The 22498-nt window shown below is 37.2% G+C and overlaps 1 protein-coding gene across 1 annotated transcript in view; it reads right to left on the bottom strand.

The window, feature by feature from the left end:
• Window positions 1-22498, bottom strand: part of POLK (DNA polymerase kappa) — a 31771-nt gene that overhangs the window by 8892 nt on the left and 381 nt on the right. The window contains exons 2-9 of the mRNA XM_087958274.1: window positions 18060-18216; window positions 13444-13615; window positions 12279-12398; window positions 10647-10799; window positions 6052-6183; window positions 4554-4698; window positions 3073-3318; window positions 194-318 (exon numbers count right to left, since the gene is read on the bottom strand). Coding sequence (XP_087814400.1) covers window positions 194-318; window positions 3073-3318; window positions 4554-4698; window positions 6052-6183; window positions 10647-10799; window positions 12279-12398; window positions 13444-13578 — 1056 coding nt within the window. The 5' untranslated portion in view covers window positions 13579-13615; window positions 18060-18216. The remainder of the gene's footprint in view (window positions 1-193; window positions 319-3072; window positions 3319-4553; window positions 4699-6051; window positions 6184-10646; window positions 10800-12278; window positions 12399-13443; window positions 13616-18059; window positions 18217-22498) is intronic.

Genomic DNA, 22498 nt, shown 5'->3' with positions numbered 1-22498 from the left:
AAGTTGTAAATGTGAGATGGTTACTAAATGCCCCAAGGCAGTCACATGACCATAGAGAGCAGTGTAATATTTTACAGTGGGAGATATAGAAGATAAAATGTTGATAAGAAAATTAGACACCAAAAGACAGTAACTATTTCCTGAACGCAATATTCATAAAAGTAGCAACACTAAATAAATCAATTTTTTTCACCTTTCTAATAGCTAAATTTTTGATGAAGTCCATCACAGCATCTCTTTCTGGAGGGATTCTATATTGGCCATTAGGTTTATTTTTATCACTGCACATTTTTGCCAACATCATGTTTGGAGCAATGCCTACAATTAAATGAAAAAAAAAATCAAAAGAATTATCACTTTCCAGCTTCAATTACATGTTATGTAAGAGTCAAAGCAATCCAGATTTGAGATGAAAATTGAATATAAAGAATACTTTTGTGGCAGGGTCACGGGTGCCATCAAAACATAGGCATTATGGGTGCCCAATCTTGAAATGGCTCCATAATAGGTACCATTCCACAAAATGCTATTTCACAGGGAAATAAGATTAAAAATATATCACTTTTTGGTTATGCAAAGTAGAGGCTAGGTTACCAAACTGTCATTACTACATCTCATTCAGTATTCCATGTTAATATAAGGTCATAATATCAGTCATAATATTGGATAGTTCTGTAATATTTTGGCCAGTATACCACAAGCACAACCAATACCTAGTTTTATCTCAAGTGTGTTAAAAAATGTAAGCTAGTGCCTCTAGAATAGAAAATTTCCAAGCCAACATTTTGTCACCTGCCTCTTATCAACTACGAATGTGGGTTAAATTAAAAAAAATGAGTGACCAATATGAAAGGAATAAAAGGAGTGATTTGAGAGCAGGGCTTTTCAAAGTTGGCAACTTTAGGAAGTTTGTACTTCAACACAAAACACTAATATAGACAGTATGAGGATTGAAACATGAAACAAATATATGCAGGAAGACTGAATGAACTGAAACAAATGGATGACTGAAATGGGATGGAGTTCTTAAGATTCTCCTAAAAGCGAAGTTCATTTGCACGGACAGAAAACATGAAGAAGAAAGAATAGTGTTAGTGTAAATCTTCCCTCTCAATTTTTTTTAATTTTACTATGTCTTAATCTCTTTCAGCATTTTGCATAATTCCATCATATCTTTTTTTAAGGTACAGTGACTAGAACTGCATACAATATTCAGATGCACTCACACCACTGATTTTAATAAATGTGTTAATATATTGGCATTTCTATTTTTAATACCATTTCTAATTATCTCTAACATGAATGAATGTATACTGTGTTGACATCTTGATAAAACTGTTTATCACTACCTCAAAATCTCTTTCCTCATCAGTCATAGCTGCTCTCATCCCATTTAGTTTGCATGAATACTAAGGATTTTGAGCACCAATTGCACTTTCCTATCTAAGTTGCTTAGGGCTTTCCTATAAACTTCCATATGCTTGCTTGCCTTCTCTGCCTCAAGCTCTCAAAACTTGCTTGGTTGCCTTCTCGGTCTTAAGCTCACATAAACTGCTTCTTTGGGAAGGATCTACCTGGACTGAAAGAAAAAATGACTGAGAAAAAAGGAAAAGAAAGAGGGAAATTGACTTCATTCTTGATTTCTTTATCTGCAATATTATTTAACTTCATCTGAACAGACCATTGTAGACCTTTCCAGATACATACTCTGAGCTATGTTTGGAAAATATTCAGGTTCATTATTTATTTGTTTTACATTAAAATGTGTGCTATTTAAATAGCATTAAGTCTCTCATGAGTGTTTATCTCTTTTCATTTTAAATACTTTTATTTGGGTTAGCTCTTAATCATATCCATTAACAGAATAGAAAAAGCTATAATTTCAGACCAATTCAGACTGATTTCCAGACCTCAGTTATTCCAGAAGGTAGAAAAGATGAAAACATTTAAAGAGTAATGGGTTCTTCATTGAAAGAATTTAAGCAGAGGTTGAACATCTGTCATGGAGTTGGATGACTTCCAAAGTTCCTTTCAACATTGTATTCTTTAGCTTTTTAAAGGACCATTAGTTATTAGTGTTTTCTAAGATACAGTCTTCTATAACCAGTTTTTATTTTTGTATTCATAACTCTTCTAGTATGAAACAATTAAATCCTGTACAAAGGACTGTCCCCCCCGCCCCCGCAAAAAAAGTAATCAGCAGTTATTTGGCCATTATATAATTGCTGGTTCCAAATTTTGCCTACAAACAATGTAGAACAAATGTCTTTCCCTTAATTATTATAGATCTTTTCCTAAATATAAACAATACATTCACATCTTTTGATTACACCCAAATTATTATATTTATTCAGAAAAAATCAAGGCTAATTCTTACTAATATCTGAGTCATTGTCACTAATTGCAGCCAGCCTCCAGATAAAAATCAAGGCAATAGATATAATTTATGTTGAAGAGAAGGTAGGTGGAAAGATTAGGTGAGTAAGTAATTGAGGGAGTAAGTCTTAACAATCTTTGGTTGTCGCCCAATGCAGTAGTGAATGGGAGAATATTTGAGTAATATCTATGAAAATTACATAATTGTATCTTTGTTAGTTGTGAACATAACCTTCCAGGTATAAAGTCATCTTTCTCCCCAAAACAACATTGTAAAACAACATTGGTTAAACAACAACTTAACAGGGAGCATCAGTCTGAAAGCAATTTTGTTGTCATATACAAATGCACAAATTCTGTGAATGATGGAGTCCAGAATCATAATTTGATGGTCAGTATTTGCACTGGGACCAAGACAATGCACATATCCAATAAGTTGTACAACCTTATATAGACAGGAGCCACATAAGTGAAATAAAATCTAGAACACACTACACATGAGAAGTAAAACATAATTATTCAGCTTTGCACATTTTGATTGGTATTAATATACATGGATAAGTATAAAGCAGCAAAGAATCACAGATACAACTCTAATCAATCAATACGGCAGATATTTTATTAACATACTTACAGTAAATATGTACAGAGTTATTCTAGAATTGTCAGTGTTAAAAACAATAAAAATGTATTTACCAGCGCTGGCAGTCATCCCAGTTTTTTGTTCAATTCTCAAACGAATTTCATTTACAACTTCCTCAGCTGATGTTTCCAAGACAACTGACTTTAACTGAACTCTTGACTGTTGGCATTGCTGTTCTTTCACGGGCAAAGGTGGCTGAATAGTCTGCTTATCAATCAAAGTGTCACTGTCAAACAATACTGGTGAACAGGAATGCATATCTTCACTCAAGTTTGATTCATCAGATATATTCTGTTTTCCTTGTTTTTTTAAAAAATAATTAAAAAATTAGAATATCGTAAGCAAACCAGTCATTTCAAATTATCTTGTAAAGCTAATAATAGCAACAGCTTTAGACCATGGGTCCCCTGACGAAGGACCAGTATCAGTCCATGATATGGGCTACACACCTGGAGATGAGCGGCAGGTGAACAAGCGAAACTGTAACCCCACTCTCCCCAATGCATGGAAAAATTGCACACCTGGAGGCGAGCAATTCACAAAACCAGTCCCTGGTGGCAAAAAGGTTGGGGACAGCTGCTTTAGACTTCAAAATTACTTATTTAGCAAGATGGTTGCATATGTTGCTTTTAAGAAAAGGCAGTATTCTCATTGTTACTGCTGCAGGGTCATCTCCCATGGAGGAAAAGAAAGAAAAAGCCATGGGGGCATAGCGGTTAGAATGCAATATTGAAGCTTAACTCTGCTGACTCAATCCCAACCAACAGTTCAATCTAAAATTATAGTAAAATAATAAGATTTTTAGGATTTTCTTCTTAAGATGAGGAAAAAAAATAAAAAATCCAGTTTAGGATCACAATTCTTTTCCCTGACTAAATCATTGGCCCAAGTTAACAACCAGCACAGGAAAACTTTCTCCCGTTGAAATGAGGACTCTTACCTTTAATAAGTGTTCAGAATACGTTTAAAATTCTGGATCAGTGATGGCTAACTTTTTCGTCACCGTGTGCCAAAAGTGCACGCATGTGTCCACGTGTGCCTGCACCCATAATGCAATGTGCGCGATACCACCCGCTCCCTGCACATGCACACGCGTCCCCCGCGCACCATACCCCTCTGCGCATGCACATGCGACTCCCCTGGTGTGCACCCTGCATGCCACTGCACATGCATGTGTGACCCCACCTCGCGTGCCCCCGTCCCCCTATGCATGCATGGCAGATACCCGACAATCATCTGGCTGGTGGGAGACATGTGTGCATGTGCAGTGGATCTATTCTGGGCAACACCTTGTGTGCCAGCGGAAATGGCTCTGTGTGCCACTTCTGGCATATGTGCCATAGGTTCACCATCACAGTTCTAGATTAAGATCTTATCACTATCTTTTGCCTTGGCATGAAATGAATTCAAAATAAATGAAAGCAAATATTAAAACTTAAAATATTCGTGTGTCAGTTTCCAGGTTTACTAGATCACAGACATAAAATCAACATAACATTTTATTCTGACCTGATAACTCTTGATAATTACATACCATTTAGACCAGACTTGGATGTACTGAGATGTTTTCTTTTACAGCACTGGTTCTGTTCTTCTAAATACTCTGTTATGTTCAAGTAGGCTTCATCAAGGCCCATGGGCATGAATTGAGGATCATATTCAGCTAGTATTTCCCTAATCTTGAGAAATATAAATACAAAGTTGTGCTATTATGTTTTAAATATATACTATGCATCTAATCAGTATAGGTAGTCCTCGAATTACGACAATTGAGCCCAAAATTTCTATTGTTAAGTGAGGATTTGTTAAGTGAGTTTTGCCCCATTTTATGATCTTTCTTGCCACAGTTTTGAGTGAAACACTACTGCTGATAAATTAGTAACCCGGTGAATTTGGATTCTCCATTGACTTTGCTTGTGAAAAGGTTGCAAAAGGTTAATCACATGACCATGGGACACAGTAATGGTCATAAGTATGAACCAGTTGCCAAGCATCTGAATTTTGATCCCATGACCATTGGGATGCTGCTAAGTGTGAAAAATGGTCATGTCACTTTTTTGACTTATACTTGACCTTACTTTGAAAGGTCACTTAATGAACTACCTATATCGGTACCGTATCATTTGGTATACATCATGAATCAATCATACATCAGGGAGGAAGGTCAATCATTAATTAGCATTTTTGATTCCACTCCCTGCTAACTATAACATCTTGATCAAATTTCACTGAAGGCATGCTATTAACAAGAAAAACTTGTTCTTAATGTAATAAAATGAGGGAATCTAATAAAAATGGTTAGTTAAAATGTTTTAAGACAAAAATGTCTCCCTATAAAGACATTCAAACTGGCTGCTTTCAGGGATGGGTATCTCAGTTACTTTATTTTGTCTCACCTTTTAACAGCACATAATAAAACAGACTGTATTTCTTAATGATGCTAAAGATACATTGTGGGAATGTATACTCATGATTCAGTGCTACAAAGATATGAACACAATTTTTATGAGATGTCAGAACCATGAACCATAATAAACTTGATGTCATAGTGAAGACTGACCGGCATTGTTTTGGGTATCAGCATGCTAAAATGGACACGAATCCTATGTCACTTCAAATCAGAGTGTCAAACTTTCTGCAGGTAAGAAATTTGTAGCAGTGATGATGTAGCCATACTATTATCAGAAGGGGACTTAACTCAGCGCTAAGACACGTTCCCCAAAATGACAGAATGATCTCAGTCTGAATGCAGAGCAAAGCAATATTATTACAGTGGCTCCAGACTATGCTTCAATCACACATGAACAGAAAGTATAATTATTCTCTGGAAACCTGCAACAACTTGTTAGCATAATGCAAAATACAAAAAAAAAATTACATCCAACCATATAATTTATTAATTATGGGAAACAAAGCTAATAGTATATGGAATAATGGGAAAAGTGCAACATAATTTTTAATTTTAGGTGAACTGTAGACAAATTAAAATAATTAAACTAATATGCATTCAGCTATGCAAATGAATCACATACCTGTTTACTTACTTCTTCATATTTCTTAAAGTTTAATGGTACTATAATAAGATGTGGACAAAGTTTCTTTGCAATAAATCCAGGCATAGCTGCACGTACCCCATATCTTCTAGCATGGTAATTTGAAGTTGACTTAAAAAAGACAAAACCATGATTATTATTTTTTAAAAAAAGCTTTTTAAAATGGATTGTATTACAACTAGATTATAAAGCTGTTAGGAAAATGTAACGATCATCAATTCAAGTACTACTTAAACATGGAAATTAGCTTCTACCGTGAAATCAACTCTGATTAGAAAACCATTCCATTTTAAAGAGATTCTGTTTTAAGGGTGGAGGGATTGATGATGTGATTGAAGGGATGCTCATCATATTTGCAAATTACACCAAGCTGGGTGGAATTGCTAAAACGTCGGAAAATAGACTCACGATTTAGAAGGATCTTGTCAGTCTTGCGCATTGGGCCCTATCCCAATGGCAAGATGCAGTGGTAAAGAAAGTAAGGTCATGCACTTAGGCAGGAAAAACCAAATACACAGGTACAGAATAGGCAGCACCTGGTTCAACAGTAGTGTCAAGAAAAGGATCTAAGTGTCCTGGTGGGCTACCACTTGAATATGAGCCAGCAGAGTGTGCTGCAGCTACAAAAAAGGCAATATAGTCCAAAACTGCTATTTGCATCCACTTCTGGTCACAATGCAAAAAAGATGCTGTGATCCTGGAAAGAGTACACAGAAGAGCAACAAAGATAAGGAGTCTGAAGGCTAAATCGTATGATGAATGGCTAAGGGAACTAGGTATATTTAGGCTAACAAACAAACAGAAGGCTTAGGAGTGACATGATAACTATATTCCAATATCTGAAGGGCTGTCCCAGGGAAGAGGGGGTCAATTTATTCTCCATAGCCCCTGAGGTCAGGACAAGAAGCAATGGGTAGAAGCCTATTAAAGGGAGATCCAACATGGAACTAAGGAGGAATTTCCTGACAGTGAGAACAATTCATTTATGAATTCAGGCAATTCAATTTGCCTCCTGGAGTTATGGATGTTCCATCACTGGGGGTTTTCAATAAAAGATTGGACAATCATTTGTTTGGGATGGTATAAGGATTTGTGCCTTGGGCAGGGGGTTGGACTAGATCACTAGAAGATTTTCCAGATCCCTTCAAGCCATATGGTTCTATGATTTAAGGAAGATTTGACGACTGCAAGAATAGTGCCCATTTTCAGAAAGGTAAATTGTATACTGCTGGCTCCTGGAGATAATGGAGGGATTCTGCGTGGCTGGCTGGGAAGCAGGTTGAATGTTAGGTTTGTTTAGGTTAATTAGATAGGTTGAAAGAGTCCAGGACTGTGGCAACTTTGCACACAGCTCTGTACATACCTGTAGGACTGGATCCAGCCAAGAGGTTTCCTTCCATCCCTTCTGCTTGCAATCTTCCCTGCGGGCTTCCCCATTGACTTTCTGGGGAAGCAGGCAGAGAAGATTGCATATAACAATGATTTGTAAGGGTACTTAGCAACTGGTCATTAAGTGCAAAGTTGCCAAGGGCTCGAAATGTGGTCATGTGACAACAGCAGAGCATGCAAGGTTTTACAAAGGATAGAAATGTTTGATGAGCTGTAAAGTACCTTTTCCAAGGCCATTGTAATTACGAATGGTTATTAAATCACCGGTCATAAATCGAGAACTACTGTAATTGATTTATCACCATCTCTTACATTATAGCATATACTTTTCACCCCATACTTCATCTCTTACTAAAAACAAAATCCAAAAATCTCATCATTTGTTTCTTATCCGCAACAGTTCAGTAAGGGATGCTAGATTTTATCTACCTTGATTATTTCTCAACAAGTTGTTCAAGACTTTAATAGATGAGTTTCGTTCATCCAGGAAAAAAGAAGTGATCAAGATAGATAACATTTGATTTAGTAGTTATACATCTCTTTTAGGCAATGAAGCATCAGCCAATATCAGGCCCAGGGAACCAAGAAAGACACATAGTGATTCTTCCAAGCTGAGTTCTTCATTATTCCACACGTACAGACAGAATCTTCCCAAACTAAAGCATTCTAACATCTGCATCTATCATATACTCCAAGAACTATTAGGAAAGGTCTGTCTTCACACTCTTTCCCCAAAAAATATCTGGACTGAGCTGCCTTTTATTCCTCTGAAATGCAACCCCTCCTTTCTGGGAATTCAGACTATTACATTCCATCATAACTACCGTGTTTCTCAGAAAATAAGGCTGGGCCTTTTTTTTTTTACCCCCGAAGAAATGGCTAGGCCGTCTTTTCGAGGGTGTATTAATTTTCCCCCCACATGCCTCGCCTAGCCACCAGGCCATTTCTTTAGCGGCCAAAGGGAGCACCCCACGCGCAGCCTCGCTTAGCCTAGGAATCCAGCCTTGAGTCCTTCTCCTTGTCCCAGGAACGCATCTGGTACTATTTTTTTTTTTTTTGCAGGAAAATCTTAACCAAAGTCTCCCAACTCCTTGGCGCGTTTTAGTCTACCGATGCCCCACAGCCCTGGTTCTCCTCCGGATCACCAGTCCACTTTCTCCGGCAAGGGTACCACAAAACGTGCTGCTTCGGTCGGGCGGCCCAGGGGCTCTTGAGCAGGAAAGACGGGCTGCACCAAGAGGCTGATGCCTCTGCTTTCCCATCTATGCAAAGGGCACCAGCTCCCCCCTTCCCCGCCACAGCGCTGGCAAGGGCGTGGGAGCTGACCTTAAAACGGACTCCATCCGCGTCCCCTCGGGCAGCCAGAGCAGGGCTTGGAAGAGACGCCTCCGGCACAACTGCAAAGGAGCAAGCTGCCCAGCCTGCTGCTGGCGCACTGCCCTTTGACCAATGCTCCATTTTGGGCACGAGCAGGCGCAGCAGCAGCCCAGCCCGCGTGCTCCACCCGTCAGGGACTTGTCCCACTCGGCCTGGCTTCCAGCACTATCGCCAGCTGCTCTTACCTTATGTGGCGGCAGTGCCTCCTCCTGCTGGCCATGCCTTGCAGGCCGAAAGCGCAGCCCCGCATAAGGTTAGCACAGCCCTGCAGCGCCAAAGCGGGGGCTGCGCACTTTCGGCCTGCAAGGCTTCAAAAATTTGAAGCAAACTAATACAAAGGAACATCTCAAAGGCTGAGAAAGTAACTGTATGCGGTGATTTGAACACATATGAAACTTATATTTTGCTAATCAATATTTTGATTGTGACTGCTTAACAAAGTGTTTGTATGTGTGTTGTGCTATAAAACCACATTAGAAATATTGTAGTATTAATTACAGTCATCTCAGTGTGAAAGTAGGCAACAATATGGATTTATATTTTGATTAATCTTAATGTTTGGAAGGCAAAAATGGCAAAGAATCTAAACAGCAGAAAAGGGGTCAGTGATCATTCAGTTTGAGAGATTTTGTAAAGAAATACCACTTTGTGAAGCGCTTTGTGATGAGATAGTTATTTAGGGTAATATTCATTTATACAAAAGCTTGATTTCAGTGAAAATACATTGGAAATGTTTAAGAACTGTGACGAGCCACCAAAGGTTTCTATCAAAAGAAAAATGAGAGGCAGCAATATATTTTCTGTCTTGTATCCCTAAGCATATTTTTGTATCGCAAAGGAGATCCCAGCTCTTCAGAGTAAATTATTAAAATGCTCTGGGATTGCAGAGGTTGAGAATGGTAAGAGAAGATAAAATTGATTGAGGGGAACATTGTTCAAACCATAACGAATTGTACCAAAATGGTAAACACTTGTCCTTTATTTTGTTGCTTCAGTTCCTCTTCTATACAATACTTTACTTTTCTTATAATGAAGACCAAGTCAGAATATACTTTTCATTTGAGTTGCTTGTAGTTTGTGATGGAGTACAGGTGCTCCTCATTTAATGACCAGTAGTTCAGCATCCATACAAACTTATGATGGCACTGAACAGGTGTAGTTCCAACTGGACCTCATACTAGCAGACATCAGTTTCCCTGCAGTTACAATTTGCAACCTTCCCTACTGGCTTCCTACAAGCAAAGTCAATGGGAAAGCCAGTAGGAAATCGCAGTCATGTGAGGCCCTCACATAATGCCCACATGGTCCTCGTTTAATAATGGCAACTTAAACTGCAATTGCTAAGCTGTGGCGTATCACGTTTTTTTTTATTGATGACCACGTCTCTTAATGTCAGAGTTTATGGTCCCAATTTGCAACTTTAAATCAAAACTACCTGTATATACTCTTCATGCAAATATCAAATATTCAATTCCCAGCTCTTTAGGGAGGATAGGGAAATCTCCCAGGAAACTGCTGATCAGCATCAATAGTTCTAGGGTTACACTACAGTCACACAAAACATATTTGTGCTACCATGTTGTAAGTTAAACCAAAGAACTATTTATCTAAAACCATAGCACCAAGCCATGAACAAGAACAGGAAAAGCAGAATATTAATCTAAAAAAATATTTGTACAGTCCTTGCAAAAATAATTTTTATTTTGCTTCCCTTATTATCACACATTTAGAAACAAGGAACTTGTATACAATGAAAAATCATGTTTGTGTTTTCTGTGCAAGTATGTAAATAGTGTATTTCTTCTTACCAGCATACTCAGTGAACCCACTGCTATGGGCTTATCCTTTAATTCAGGATTGTCTCTCATTTCTACAGCTGCATAAAAGGCATCCATGTCAATGTGTACAATAGTACAACTAAGGTCACGATTCTGATCCAATTCAATTGCAAGTTTATCCACCTGTTTATAAATAGATATACAAAACTGAATAAAGACAGACTCTTTTCTCTTACTCAAAGTTGGATAAGTTTATAAAAATAACTAGAAATTACTTCAGAATTGTTTCATAAAGTATATACATACACACAGTATCAACACTGTTACATGGTCCCTTTTATTACTTCAAAGTCTTCTGTCTGCAATAATGTGGAATAATTTGGACAATAATTTTTAATTTGTATCCTAGGTAACATAAATTGTCACATGAACCAGTCATTATACAGTACGCATCATTTCAAAGAGGCTCCAAAATGATTTGCTGTGGCATGAGCAAGTGACATGTTTAATGCAGTAATTATGCTGTGATTATCTTTATGGCTCTCCCATTTAATTTGTTTAATGTCCGCAATGCTGTTCTTTGTATGTGAGTAAACAAGAAATACGTGTAACTCACATGAAGCTCTACTATAATCACAATTAACTGCTGCCAAGCCTTTTTTCTAAGAGCTTTCTGTGTTTTGAAATACCATGTAATTGATGAAAAATACATGCCTTTCCCTCACTGATGTAGAAACATCCAACATTTAATTTCAAAACAATGTAACATTTTTATATACATAGGATACTAGTAAAACCTACCATAATCATACAACTTTGAGAAACTGCCCACATAAATTTACTTCTTGGAAACACTGGGGATGTATTTAAAACTAAGACCATGGTTTTGTGAATAAAGATTATCTATATATTATCTATTATATAGAAATGTAATAGCTTATTCTGGGGCTTTAAAAGTTGACAGTCAGGAGCCCTAGAAACACTAGTTTAAGCACTACAACAGAAAGCCAGAGCTTCTAGACTTTAGACAAAGATGATTAGCAGGTTTCAGAGTAAGTCACAAACCAAAGTGACTTAAGGTAAAGGTAAAAGTTCCCCTCACCCATATGTGCTAGTCATTTCTGGCTCTAGGGGATGATGCTCATCTCCGTTACAAAGCCGAAGAGCCAGAGCTGTCCGAAGACATCTCCGTGGTCATGTGGCCGTCATGACTGAATGCCGAAGGTGCACTGAACGCTGTTACCTTCCCACCAAAGTGGTCCCTATTTTTCTACTTGCATTTTTACATGCTTTCGAACTGCTAGGTTGGCAGAAGCTGGGACAAATAACAGGAACTCACTCTGTTATGTGGCGCTAGGGATTTGAACCGCCAAACTGTTGACCTTTCTGATTGACAAGCTCAGCATCTTAGCCTCTGAGCCTTACTTTGTGACTTACATTGACTTAAATAGCAAGCTTTACATTAAAGGTTATCTTAACAGCATGCTAATGTGAGGCTGACATCATGGACTTCCTTTGTATTCTAAGCCCTATGATATACAGTACTAGTTATTTCAGATTAAATCAAGCAAACCTACGCAAAATGGAGTTAAGTTAAATGGAATAAACTTTCCATCTTTTTTCTTACCTGGCTGATCTTTTTAAGATTCTTAATGAAATTACCTGCAATTGTGCTTTCAAAATCTGTTGATCTGTGATTTTACTTTTTAGTTTCAGCATTTTTTCAATCCGTTTATTAACTTGTTGGTCTTTCTTAAGTTCATTTTCATAAAACCTAGAACCCTGCCAAAGAGATTAAAAATATTTAAGCCTGTTACTTATCAATTTAATTATATTTAAGTTGTGAAGGTTATTAGAAGAGCACCTACAAAGGACTTTGATCTCCAAGTTTGTTATATTCACTAGTAAAGAGGCATTCCTTAGAGCCTGGAAGAAAATAGGAATCACCAAATAACAAAATTAAATAGGTACACTGAACTGTGTCAGAATGTACCATATTTTTCGCATTATAAGATGCACATGACCATAAGACACATCTAGGCTTAGAGGAGGAAAACAAGAGAAAAAATCAGTCGGAGCCTGAGAGGACCACAGATAGGTGTCCTGTCATGCGCCAGCTCTGCCTATTGACTCCTGCACTGCGGAAGAGATAGAAGAGACAGGCAATGACAAAGACAGAAGAGGCAGGGTTCAGTACTGTAAAAGGACCCTGCCACCGCAACCTGGCTGCTATTCACCAAAGGACCAGCACCGATGCACAGACATTTCCACCCACTTTTGGGGGGGGGGTGCATCTTATGGAGCAAAAAATATAGTATATATTTAGACATATAAATATTTTGTGCAATATTTTGGTTAATACATTTCATACCTAATAAAAAAGATAAAAGAATATAAACAAATAAAAGACTTCAGAAGAATCAATTATTAAATGAATTAGACCTGTACCTTCAGGAGGATATATATGTACCAATATTTAGGTATTGACCAGAAGATTGCAGTCTTAAACCAGTTATTTAAACTGTCCCACTGATTCTGAATGATACTGAAATACACTATTATTAGTTGTGTCTAAAGTTGGCTGAGCACAAAGATTAAAATATGATTGTTCTTGAATACAAGCTTACCGCTACAGTGAAAAAGATAAGATATGAAGCAAACTCATGTAGGTATGTGCAGTAACTTTATAGATTTAATTTTAACATTAATTGTAATGACATCTATTACCTATATCATGATAATAGATAACCTACATTTTTTTACTGAACAAAACCAGTGTGAATAACTACAACATTTGTTCACTTTTTAAAAACTGATACAAACAAACCTTGGAGGCTTCCATTATGATTTTGTTGATCTTCTCTTTATCCAGCCCTTGCATTCCAGCTTTGTTATCATTAAGACCCATCCTAAGAAGTAACCCTTCTCTGGAAGAAGCATTATCTTGGTTTGCATTTTCCATTGTACAAAACCAAGCAAACAGTTTATCAGTTATTACCCTGAAAAAGAAAAACTGCATAGTTTTAGAGTCTATTGCTGATAGTCTCACATCATTAACGTAACAGAACGTAACACATGAACCCAACAATGTGACATTATTTTTTTATAACAGAAATAAATTCAGATGAGAACCTGAGAAAAGTGTGCATATACCTTATTTTCATTTATTATCTCTCATTAATTTATCTTAGTAGTTGCAATATCATTTGCCAAACTAGTGGAAAGTAGCAATGTTTTTGGTTAAATTATCTTCAGATAGATAAGAAGCCAGCAGCATTAGGAGGCTTTAGAATTCTCTCTTATAACTAGAAGGTTTAATGTTGGCATTTTTTTGTTGTTTTAAATATATGTATATAATAAATATGTTTATAATGATTTGTAAAAAATAAAAACAACAATAAAAGGACATAGAAAGAACCAGTATCAACACAATATGAATAGATTAACTTTAGTCATGAATAGAAGCTAAATGATCTTTGGCTAATCACACACACTCCCACCTCACAGAGTTGATGTGGGGAAATAGGAAACATACATGTTGGATATGTTCAGTGCCTTGAGTTATTTGTAAAAATAAAGGCGGGATACAAATAAATAAAAATTTGGCATCGCTATATATATTTCTAAATATTTACAATTATAATTCAACAAAAACTACTTCATTCTATTGTGTCTGTGGGGTATTTTTTTGGAAAGATGGATTCATCTAATTGAAATGTAATACACAAAATATAATACAGGCAGTCCTTGACTTACAACAGTTCATTTACTGACGTTCAAAGTTACAACGGCATTGAAAAATGTTTACTTATGACCGTTTTTCAGTTATGACCTTTGCAGCATCCCCATGATCATGTGATCAAAATTCAGATGCTTGGCAACTGGTTCATATTTATGACTGTTGCTATGTCCCAGGGTCATGTAATCACCTTTTGTGACTTTCTGACAAGCAGAATCAATGGGGAAGCCAAATTCACTTAACAACCAGGTTACTAATTTATCAACTGCAGTGATTCACTTAACAACTGTGGCAAGTAAGGTTGTAAAATGGAACAAAACTCACTTTACCAATGTCTCACTTAACAATAGAAATTTTGAGCTCAATAGGACAGCTTCCGGTTTGTCGGCTTCGCGAGCGGCAGGGATTTGCGGCTGCGCGATCCCTGCCGCGCCTAGCGTTTTTGGGGCTCCGACCCAGCCGGGTACGGAGCTAGGCTGCCCTGCAGGGGCAGCTGAAGGTAGGGGGATCCGGAGAAGGGACTGGGGTGTTGCAGACCCCCTCCCTGGCCGGCAGAACCCCCTTTTCCCAGGACGGTGTAGCGGCGGTCCGTAATGGCCGCCACAAAGAAGCTGGCAGCCGGGTAAGAATGCGCAGGAGGAAGTGGAGAAAGTGATTGAGAGGAGAAAGTTTTTCTTGGCTCCTAGGACTCTAAGACATATTTAATAAAATTCCTGAAAAGTATGACTTTCTGAATAATACCTGCCAGAAGAGGAAAAAAAGCGGCTGCTTGAAGGTGCTGAAAGGATAGCTTTCCCTCTTTTCCCACGGAATAAATAACTGGATATTAAGAAACCTATTTTTAGGTGGAAATTGGTTTTAAGCGATGAGTGGGAAGAGAGAGGATTAAAAAGAAAATATTTGTATGCTAAGATTTGTTGGAGCAGATGCCTTAAGGATTTGAAGACTAGAATATATTGTAACAAGACTTTAAACAGATTATGGACTTTCTTTCTCTTTGATTGATATCACCCCAGAAGGAGAAAGTGAGAACTCTGCCTTGGTTTGGACTGATTGATAACTTTGGGACTGTTCTATCTTTTTATTTTCTTTTGAATATTCTGGTTGTTGTAAGAAGAAAGAAGGAGAAAAGAAAAGAAGATTTATAATGGCTCTTTCTGTTGAGGAACTAAGAAATGGTGTGGAAGAAGCTTTCCTTTTCTTAGAAATGGCGCTTACTAATTATCAACAAAAATTACAACAGATGAAGACAGCAGAGGAACAAGAAAGAAAGGAAGGAGCCATCTTTAATGAATCTCAGAATTTGATCCAGAAAAAAGGAAGAGAGAAAGAAAAGAAAAGAAGAGAAAAGAAGAAAACTAAAGGATTTAAGGACTTAAGATCTAAAAAAACATTTAAGAAAGGGAAAAATAAAGTGCAAAACCAATATGATGATTGTAAACAAAGGGGAAAAGAAATGCGACAGAGAAGGGAAGCCGGTAAGGCAGAGGCTAGAAGAAGGGGGGGTAGAAAGGTTTGTTGGGAAAAGAAAGAAAGGGAAAAGGTGGAGAAAAGCTACAACGTTTTGAAATTAAATGGAAAAAAAGGAATTTTTTATGGATAATGGATAAAGTATAATTTTTTTTTAAAAAAAAAAAGATTTTGCAAGGTACATAAGATGAGATGGTAGTATTGCAATGGTTTAAGAGTTGATAAGAGATTAAAATGTTAAAATGTTTAAAAATGATTGGTTTTAAAACTTAATAATAGGAGAGGTTTAGAATATTGTTTTAATTAAAGAGTTTAATAAAATTATGGTATTGATGTTATTATAAAATTTTTATTATAGTATTTCTTTTTAATATTTGGATTTATTCTCTAATTATGCACTTAATTGTGTTGGATGTATTAGTTAGATAGAATGTACCAAGCAAAATCTGATTGGGTATTAGATATTATTTTAAAGATTAATTTGATTAACTTAGGGGGGAGATAGAAAGGCATCATACTCTGATTAATGATTTCAGGAGAAACTGATTTTCTTTTTTTCATAAGGGATGAGACAAAGGGATGATAAAAATGGACAAAAGATACAAATATAATGATTTAAACTAAGATGATTAATTAAGGTAGAATTAAGAAGTGTGAAATATGTGGAGAAGTTAATATAGAAGGCTTAGAATGGTAAATAAAATAAGTAATGATATGTAAGATGAGCATGAATATAATTGAAGTCCATGAAGAGAGAGATACCTGGGTCCAAGTTACTTTCCAAAAAGATATTTTTTTATGTTTTGTGTGTTGTGTGTATATGTCTTTTTTGGGGAGAGAATTGGTAAAAACTTGTAGAAATATAGAATGAGAATAATGGTAACTAAGTCAGAAAGAAACAGATGAAATAATAATAATGATATTGAATAAGAGTAAAGAGAAGTAAAGAGAAATTGAATAAGAGGTTTTGGTATATTATATGGAAATGGTTTAAAACAGAATCATAATTTATCTGACTTGTTAAATTTACAAGGGAAAAAGGTTTAAACATGTAATGAATAATGATAATTTGTGTGTTTTAAAAATTAATAAAACTTGTTTTAAAAAAAAAAAAAAAGAAATTTTGAGCTCAATTGTGGTTGTAAGTCAAGGACTACCTATATTAACATATGGCCACTTGGTGTCTTTCTTTTGGACAGAAATTATTTCAAACAGGAAATATAGGAAATATATAGGCATAATACTACTAATACAAAATACTACTAATTCTCTGGTACACAATAATCTGGATAATCTCTACATTTGAAAAAAAAAAGTCAGTCAGTCTTATTTGGGCGTATTTTTAGACAGCTAGACTGCAAAATTAATTTGTATAATTGATTTCATACTTTTTATCATAAAGCAAAATGACTTAAATGATAGTTTACAGGTAGTCCTCATTTAGCAACCACGCTTGGAACCAGCAACTCGATTGTTAAGGAAAATAATTGCCAAGTTATGGTTAGTTATTATTTCAAAATATTTATTCTGCTGAATTATTTTATTTTTCAGATACATTATATTCTTCACAATGATCTTTTCTTAAGGATTCTAAGAAGCTGTAATGAAAGAGGTTTTATCCCATTATACCAGGGGTGTCAATTTTGGCCGCATCAGGGTTGTGTTTGACCTCAGGAGGCTGGGTGGCCTTGGCCAGGGTGGGCGTCGCCAGCTCAACGTCACTCGTGTCAGGGGCACCTGTGGTGGCCCAACTGCTCTGCCAGTGAAAACTGAGCTTGGGAGGGCCGTGTGTGCCCCTCCCGAGCTCCGTTTTCATTGGCAGAGGCACCGCAGGCCAGTCCTTCACTGTTTCTAGGGTGGCTCCACCGGCCAGCTCTAAGCACCCTGTGGACTGCATCTGGCCCACAGGCCTTCAGTTTGACACCCCTGCACTATACAAAGACTAACTATTCCAAGAATTTAGGCATGAGTCTACAAGCACCTCATACTGTATAATCCTCTTGTACTATTGGATCTTTTCTTTCCATCACTGGATTGCAATTTAGAAGACTCATGTTAGAACAAAAAAAATTTTTTTTGTTAGTTTTGTTAGTTTCAACCTCCTGCTGCTTCTAGAGATACAGAAGAAATATGTTGTGATTAGCTTACCTGTGTTAAAAGATTTACAAAGCTTGCTTTATCTTGGGCCTTAACTTACTGTAATAATTTTGTAACCATTTTTAGTGCAATCATACCTGTGACTTGGTTAAGCAGAAATCCCAACAACAATTTGCATTAAATAGTCCAAAACTTTAACTATGCTTCAGATTGACATTCATCAGGGCTAGTATTTTTCAGTCATGACAGTTCATTTTTACTGCATCACAGCTGACACCACTTGGAATTAGACTCCTTTGAAGACATGAAAAATAAAGTTAAGTTCATGTCTGGCAATAACGAAATAAATGAATGTTCTGCTATAAGGAACAATGAAGTTTAAAGGACTGTTGGAATAAGATGACTATAAGAAAGCATCAAGAAACAATGCAATTGGAATTTGAGAGCCTAGAAATAGCCATAGCAATCACCTGCTTTTTGAACAATTGTGAGTCCAGGGAGAGCCCCAAATTGCACACCAACACTGATCGTAAAAGTGCATACAGGTAGTCCTCGACTTATAACAGTTCCTTTAGTGGCCATTCAAAATTACAATATCACTGAAAAAAGCGACTTATGACCGTTTTTCACAGTTCAAACTTTGCAGAAGCCCCGTGATCATGTGATCGAAATCCAGATGTTTGGCAATTGGTTCATATTTATGACCATTGCTGTGTCACAAGGTCATGTGATCCCCTTTTATGACCTTCTGACAAGCAAAGTCAATGGGAAAGCCAGGTTCACTTAATAACTGGGTTACTAGGTACAGTGATTCACCTAACAACTGAGCCAAGAAAGTCGTAAAATGGGGCAAAACTCACTTAACAACATAAACATTGGGCTCAATTGTGGTTGTAAATCAAGGCAAGAGTTACTGATAGAAAAATCTCCAAATCAAAACAAAACCTTTATTATTCTCAGTGACCATCAAAATCTTCAGAGCCATGAGGCCTTAAAACCCCCAGCCACTAACTAGTCTTGCCATGATTGAACTAAAGCCTATTCTCTCTTATCCAAACCCCCATAGTCTCTGGGCACTGGGAAAGGTCCTAATGGCATCACTTTTTTTGGCCTAGGGGAATATGACCAACTATAATCAATGATGTGATATTGCAGCCATGTCATCTGATTATTTCATCTATTATTTTATCAGCTTCATGTAGATGTTAAATAAGAGCGAGGACAGGGGAGAGTCCTAAGGCAGAACCACCTCCAGGGAAAGGAGGAAAATCAGTCTAGTGCTATATTTTCTACTCTCAATTCCTGAAATGGCCCAGAAAAATATCACGATCAATGGCACTGGAGGCTGCTGGCTAATTGTATTAAGTCTTCAGTAATGTTTATTTGCAGTTGTACAGTAGATAAGAACATTTCAAATATAATAAACACATAAATCTTTAAAAGTATGCAGATTTTGTCCTACATAATCTTTTAAGCGTGTTAACTGAAACTAATGCTATTGACTTTGAAACTCTAACATAAACAATATTGCTGCAGTTGGATTTTTTTTTTCTTTGTGGCCAAAGCTATTGGAGCATTGTTCCATGATGGATTGCAGTTTTCAGAGAAACTGCACCATCTCCTGAAACTTAATTTAACTCAGCCAACTTGTTTTCTACCTACCTCACCAATTCCCTAAAGGCAGGAATGAACACTTTCAAACCAACTTGCCAATACCTTTAAGGGGTTTATCAAATGCAGCCAGGCATAGAATTGATATTTTAGGCAACTGCTGAAGCACGGACAAAACCGAGATCAATAAGGAAGAAAAAGAGATGGAAAAGGATAGGCTGTTGCAAGGGATAAAAGTGATTGAAGATAATTGCAAAAGCACAAAAAATATAATTGATATTTACTTCCTCAAAATCTGTAGTCAAACCACATCACATTAGTTCTTATTCCTAAAACAAGATAAGATATTTTTTTATTTTCTTTTTTTTTAACATATAAATAAGTACTACTTTGCTGGAATGAGATCAAGAGCTGATATAGTTCCTACTATATGGTGCTGCCTAGATCCTGTGCATGCACAGATGGGGCTTCATTCACTTGCACGGCTCAGTTCCTGGCAAGCCGCAGACCAGTACCAGTCCACAGCCCAGCAGTTTGCTAAAACTACTCATATATGACATGATATGGTATGGCTGTGGGAAGCATTTAAAGCAGGCTTGTCCCAGCGCCCGGTCGCCTGCGTGCCCACGCCCACCCCAACCTCATGAAAGATCCAGCGAGGAGGAGGAGGAGAGGCAGGCGCGGGCGGGGCGAGGCAAGCAACAGAAAAGGCGGGCAGCCGCAGCCCAAAAGTACCGCCCGCCACCTCCTGCTGTTGCCGCCGCCACCGCTGCTGCTTCTGCCCCGCCGCCACTGCTGCTTCTGCCCCCGCCGCCGCTGCTTCTGCCCCGTCGCCGCTGCTGCTTCTGCCCCGCCGCCGCTGCTTCTGCCCCCGCCACCGCCGCTGCTGCATTTGCAGGAGGAGAGGTAGGCGTGAGGCGGGCGAGCTTTCTTTCCCCCTCCCCCCACCCCGCAAAATTTGGCTGGAAAATTAATAAAAAATAAATAATTTGCAGGAGGAGAGGTAGGCGCGAGGCGGGCGAGCTTTCTTCCCCCTCCCCCCACCCTGCAAAATTTGGCCAGAAAATTATAAAATAAAAATAAATAATTTTTAATAAATAATTAATAATAAATAATTTTATTTTATTTTATTAATTTAATTTAATTTAATTAATTATTTAATTTAATTATGTGCGGCCCAAACCAAATTTTCATCTTCTAATGTGGCCCAGGGAAGGTGAAAGGTTGGACACCCCTGATTTAAAGGATCTATTTCACAAAGCACACTAGTTGATTGAACCACCCTTCCTGACATCTTAAAGCAACCACATGCATCTACTTCCATTAGGATTAGCTGCTACATATACATGCAATTTTTTTTGAATCAGCCAATGAATCCTTTAAATAATGTTGCATCAACACTTCAAGATGATTTACAAATAGTCAACTTATGACAATTGAGCCCATATTTTCTGTTGCTAAGCAAGACAGTTGTTAAACTGAGTTTTGTATCATTCTACCTTTCTTAATAAGTGAATCACTGTAATTGTTAAGTGAATCTAGTTTCCCCATTGATTTTGCTTGTCAGATCACAAAATGGGATCACATGGCACCAGGATACCACAACCATCATAAATATGAACCAGTTGCCAAGGATCTGAATTTTGATCATGTGACCATGGGGATCCTTGCAATGATGTGAAAAATGTTATAAATCACTTTTTTCACTGGCATTGTAACTTTGAACAGTCACTAAATGAACTGTTGTAAGTTGAGGACTATCTGTACTTAAAACCTCCAATGAATTCTGGAAAGTATCTCTCTGAAATTTTTTTCACAGGCTCTGTGGTTAGAGCTATATAGCCTCAACTGTATTGTTTGTTTGTTTGTTTGTTTGTTTGTTTGTTTATTTATTTATTTATTTGCCAATTGTTTACAAGATAATAAGTATAAATGTATACATAGTTGTGAATACATGAAATGGGTACATATAAGAAAATAAAAGAATAAGAGAAACAATAGGACAGGGACGGTAGGCACGTTGGTGCGCTTATGCACGCCCCCTTTTATGCACGCCCCCTTTTATGCACGCTTTTATGCACGCTTTTGCAAATCTTAAAATTCTTTCAACAGGCCTGAGGCGTGAGTTGTGTTATTGGTAATAGATCACTTTTATTATCATGATCAATGTATTGTTGGTCTTAGTTTGCTTATTTTTTATCTTATGGTTCTTAATATAAACTGCCTAGAATTGCCTGTGTTTGAGGAGGCATACACGTTGATTAAATACAGGCCACAGCTGAAAACTGCTGAGAATTGGAGGTCTTCAGAGTACTTTTATTTGGCTCTAACAAGCCCAACAAGATTTGGAGGAAAAAAAGCTTAGATTTTCACATATTTCACAGGGGTTACAATTTCATTGCAGTAAGTTTTGGATGTTGTGCCTGGCAGTACCAGTCACATAAGCCTTGTGCTTTATCCGTAACACACTGATGACAAAGTATTTGTGAAAAGACAGCTACTGCAACAAGAGGCATTATATATCGTTACTCTCCATTAACCATCTGTGCTCTGCACCAAAGTTACTAATAGAATCTTAAACTATAGATCAAAAGGATTTTTGATTTCTGTTTAATAACAGGAACCAAATTTATTTTATCAAAATAATGTTTATGGTAATAAAGACAGACTTGGGGTGAAAGAACTAGGTTTCAATTCTAAACATAGTGTTTCTCCAAGATTCCATTTTATGATAAACAAATTCTATAATCTGAAGTATGTTCAACCCTGCCTTATCCATGCACAAAAAAGTAACCACAGGATCAACAGATTAACCCTAAATCAGCTTCTGTGACTCGCAGTAACATTCTTTTATAGATTTCAGATGTTTTATAAGCCCTGTTAAATTCAAACGAACTTCTCCTCTTGAGTAAATTCGCATTACTTTGCAATTTCGACTCCCTCTGTTTGGACCTAGCAACACATG

Source organism: Notechis scutatus, chromosome 2 (genome assembly GCF_049901735.1).
Source record: "Notechis scutatus isolate UNSWTSFEM ecotype Mainland chromosome 2, rNotScu1.2, whole genome shotgun sequence".
In the NCBI taxonomy this organism is placed as follows: Eukaryota; Metazoa; Chordata; class Lepidosauria; order Squamata; family Elapidae; genus Notechis; species Notechis scutatus.
Note: the sequence above shows the minus strand (reverse complement) of the source record. Positions and strands in the feature narration are given on the sequence as shown.